General features: G+C 33.5%; 1 protein-coding gene across 1 annotated transcript; it reads right to left on the bottom strand.

Annotated features, from left to right (window-relative positions):
* Window positions 1-2,411: 2,411 nt before the first annotated feature.
* LOC149171558 (uncharacterized) lies at window positions 2,412-3,891 on the bottom strand. Its single transcript, XM_089424113.1, has one exon. It carries the CDS (start codon window positions 3,179-3,181, stop codon window positions 2,492-2,494), a length of 690 nt encoding a protein of 229 aa, XP_089280239.1. The 5' UTR covers window positions 3,182-3,891; the 3' UTR covers window positions 2,412-2,491.
* Window positions 3,892-4,921: the final 1,030 nt, after the last annotated feature.

The following is a 4,921-nucleotide window of genomic DNA, read 5'->3' as shown; positions in this document are numbered from 1 at the left end:
AAATGAAGAAAGTTAAAATATAATATAATAAATTTTAATGAGCCCTCAAAGTTTGTGAATAATTTATAATAAATTTTGTAAACCATTTACTTAATAACAAAATTCAACTAAATAATAATTTATAGTAAATTTTATAAACCATTTACTTAATAATAAAATTCAACTAAATAATAATTTATAATAAATTTTGTAAACCATTTACTTAATAATAAAATTCAACTAAATATTATGACTTTAAATCTTTCACCATAAATCTCTTAACATTGTTTAACTAGTAAAAAAAAATCATAAAACATATACTACTCAATCATAAATTTTTTGTTCTTTAACATTGTTTAACTAGTAAAAAAAATCATAAAACATATACTACTCAATCATAAAATTTTTGTTCTTTATTTAAAAAAATAATGAAAATCATAAACAATATTCTTGAAGATCTTAAACAGTGCGCATTTTTTCGTAAAATAGAAATGGAAGAACGTATAAAACTTGCATGATAAATGAAAACAAGAAGAGTTATATTATCAAAGGTGAACCTGTACCAAAAAAAGGACAATGATTAAAGAACTTTTAAGGATAGTTCGAGGGTCCCTTGAATGATTGACTGCAAATTTGAAACCCAAAACCCAAACAGAAATTCTTCTGATTCAATAAAAATCCATGGTTAAAGATCATGCTCTCCCATTTTTAATTTCTTCCTTATCATTTTCCTAAATTCAATGCAAATAGTCCGTGAAAATTATAATTTTCCATTTTTTCCCTTCGATATTTATCTTTCTCCTGAATTTAATCAACTAACTTTATTATTTTTATGCTGTATTACATAAAGCCAAAAATATACCTTTCATGAATTCAAAATTATAATTTTCCATTTTTCCCCTTCTTCAATTGCGCCTGGAATTGGAGGAACCACAAAATTTTCCGTGATTCCAAAGTTCCCTATACTTACATCCTCCCTCGCATCATTGCTATTTATGATTCAATTTCAAAACAGCTGGCCATTTAGCTTCGGGATTGTCTCATCTCTATGGTTTCTGCTTTTTGAAAATCGATGTTGTTGTCTTTCAATAAGGCACTCTGAATATGTACATGCTACCTGCATTTTGAGACTTGTTTTAATACTGCTTCAAATGTGATGGAATATGTCCACATGCTGCCTGCTTTTTGAGACTGTTTTGATCATCTGCCCACAGATGCTTTCTCAAACATCCTGGAAGTGGCTTCTTATACCACCATTATGTATCTTATGATCGCTTTTATATTGTCTTAATATAATGCATTTCTGCTTCTTTTCTCTGAAAAAAAACTTTATTATTTCTATGCTGCATTACATAAAGCCAAAAATATACCTTTCATGAATTCATGCCCAGGCTTCCTTCCTAAATTTCTCCCTACCATGAAATAATCAGTTTCACTATTAATTCTTCCTTAGGAGATTTCAAATTATAATCCATTCATGAAATTTGTCTTAAATTCAATGCAATTGGTCATTCATGGTTGTAGTTCTAATTCATTTATGAGAATTTTTCCCAGCGCAGCCATTCATGGTTGAAGTACTAATCCATTTACTGGAATATTTTTCAAATGCTGCCAGTCATTGTTGAAGATCATAGCTCTCCTTGATTAAAGTTTGACAAAGTTTGACATCCATGTAGAGGAAGTTTCAATTTCTAATTTATTTATCAACAATTTTTGTTTTAAATTCAATGTAATTGGTCATTCGTGATTGAAGGTTTTTTTGTTTTAAATTCAATGTAATTGGTCATTCGTGATTGAAGGTTAGAGCTCTCTTTTTCTTTTCTTCGATGTCTGTTTTCTGCATTTGATCCAACTAGCTTCATGATTGAGCATTATTGCTTTGCTGTCATGTCGATAAAATCACAAAATTTTCTTGCACCACACAAATTGTCCCTTACATGATTTGAAGATTCTGGTTCATGCCTAGACAAACATTGATTGTATCACAGAAACTCTCAATTTCATGATCAGAATATTCTGAATCTTCGTTGTGAAACCAGTGCTTTGATTAAAGATTCATGTCTCCCTGTTGTGAAACCGATCTTTTTTCGAGTTCTGATCGATTCATTAAACTATATCCAGGAGCGAATATGACCACAATAAAAACAACAGCTTTCCCTAATATAACCACCACCTCCTCTTCAAAGGATTGAAATATATCAGAAAGGCCAGGAAAAAAATGGCCACAGAGACCAATAAAAGGCCCAAAATTTAATGCTCTGATATACAGACGAGAGAAATAGTTACAACAAATGTTCAATTGGATGAATTTAAGTGTTTTGTTTCAGGCCATTGGCCACCATGGTTACAAAAACATGAAAGCAGAGTTTTACACCGACCACATGAAACACACATACAACTTTTTTCTCATTCCGAGTAGCACAATGCCCACATTTCATAAAAACAAAGGTTAATGTTTGGATTAAATACCAGCTACCAGAAAACATAGCTGCAATGAAATGAAAATACCCAATTACAGTGAAGGTATAGAGCTTTCAAATTCAACAGATTCAGAAAACTGAGATTGATTCGAGGGAGCCCCCAAAATCCAGTCCGAGACCCTACTCTCATTCTCAAAGCTAACGCTACCTGCATGATTTTTGTCATCTTTGTGATCATCATCTTGTTCCCAAATTCTGAAGCAAGAAGAAGCACCCTGAGCAATGCTCTCATCCTGCAACAGGGTAATACAATCATGGCTGCTCATGGAATCCAGAGAAAACAGAAACTCTGTACTCGGCAAAGGACTCTGAGGCCTCCAGAGCAGATCATCGGTGGCTTCGAAAAGAGAGCGTCTCAAACAATCCTCCTCCTCCTCCACCTGCTGCTCTGCAACTTCTGCTTCAGTACTTTTAACTACTGCAGAATCGTGAAGATAATCCAATATATAAGAGTGCTTCCTGATAGCTGATATGCTGCGGACTCCAACACCCGCGCTATCCTCCCAATTCCATGGATCCTTCAATAAAATCGAATACTCCTTCGAAAGGGAGCAAAACTCTGGCCGATTCTCATTACCTGCACCGGCGTTTTCAGGCTTGTCAAAGCCCATCCCTGTCTCAAATTCCACTAAACGTGTCTGTTTCTGTCTGCAGGAATCCTCAGGCGGACTCATCTCCTGCTCTTCTCTGGTCCGCTTCTTGTCGGTGCCTCCTGTATTCATGTTCCTGGTTCTCTTCGGGCTATTATTTTGAATCAGGAAAATAAGCAAGTCACTACCTAACAAATCATGGGGAAGCCCCAAACCCCATGACCGACTGCATCTTTATGTTAGATTGAACAAATGGATGCACGGGCTGCAAGAAATTAAAGACGGACCGGTTTTATAGAGCGGTTCCAGCTCGGATCCTAAAATTACAAGGTGATCAATCTATGTGAAATTGGGTCTAAGGCAGAGAAAGCGTGAAGCAGATGGCAGCAGATGTGGGGCACCATGCAGTACGGGCATAGAAGAAACAGAGGCGTGAAACTAAAGGCAACATGGTGGGTATAATTCTGACTTACATTTTTACAGAAACAGGAACTGATCACACCGGAATTATAGCAGCATATGTGTTTAGTTTTGGTAGAAATTAGCAAAAGCGAAGACGATGAGACGCCGAAACCCATACCAATAACATTGGATTACCCGCAATTTGCTGGCACGCCACGCTCACTTATTGAAACGAGCGCAGAGAGCATCGATGGTTTATGAAGAAACGACTGAACATTGTGCACAATTTGCATTGGATTTCGTTGCAGGACGAAGAATTCCTTGCTTTCATGCATTCCGTCTTGAAAATTCATCCCCCCTCTACGGATTTTACACCGAACATGAATTTTACGCGTTATAAGTCGGTAGCGGCCAGTTATGACTCATCCCCTTGTTTTGTTCTTTCAAGATTCTTTAACAAGAATATGCGTTAGAGAAGACAAAACAATATTAATTTAGAACCCCTAACCCTAATTTTGGTAAGACTCATACGTCGGATGTTAGCTTCATAAATACTGTACCTTGAAGGGAGGGAGGGAATGGAAATGACTGAATTTTTGGGTTGTTATCGACGATGTTTTTATTAATTAATAATTAAATAAAAATTATTATTTAAAAGGAATAGGAATTCTAGTAGTTATCTGGAATTATAATGCCACCGAAGAAGGCAACCATTTAATCAGTAGATGTCTGGTAAAGATTCATTATACTGTTTAATATTTTATTTTTTTTCAGGTTTCAAATTTAATTTTTAATCTTTAGTTAATATTTTGTATTTTTTTCCCGGTTTTAAATTTAATGTTTAATCTGTGTTCCTTATCTTTGTGAAATTTATTTTTTAATTAGAAAGAAAATTATTTATACTTTATGTATTTTAAGGTGAAATATGAATAAAATTTTGATTATATAAATATTTTTCTTATTTTGATATGAATTTCAATATTTATTTTAGTTTAATTTTTTTTTAAGGCAATGGCATATAGTATTAGGGAATAGGCCTTATTTTGAACTGTGAAAAAAAAGGTGTATTCATTTTCAGAAGATAATTAAGTATATATGAGAGAATAAAATATCAATGTATCTATACTTATTTACAAAAATGTATATTCATTTTCAGAGGATAATTAAGTATATATGAGAGAATAAAATATCAATGTACTTATGCTCATCTATAGGGATTTTTTCAACTCTAAGAGCTTTTATCCTATAAAATGTGATATAGCATCCTTTCAACCTTAAATACTTTGCCATGAAATGTCTAATATAAACATTGTTGCACCTCATATTGTCATCCTTACTCCATGTTTCAATAACACCTTCATTAAAGTTGAAAATTATGGATGCAATTCCTAAATGAAATTCTCTTTCATGGAAAAACATAGGCATTAAAGCTTACACATATAAGTTCAACATTAGAATGAATTCGAGAGT

This window comes from Pinus tabuliformis, chromosome 4_2 (assembly GCF_031772625.1).
Source record: "Pinus tabuliformis cultivar Carrire ecotype Pingquan chromosome 4_2, CPIR1, whole genome shotgun sequence".
Lineage (NCBI taxonomy): Eukaryota > Viridiplantae > Streptophyta > Pinopsida > Pinales > Pinaceae > Pinus > Pinus tabuliformis.
This window is presented reverse-complemented; position numbering and strand designations above follow the sequence as displayed.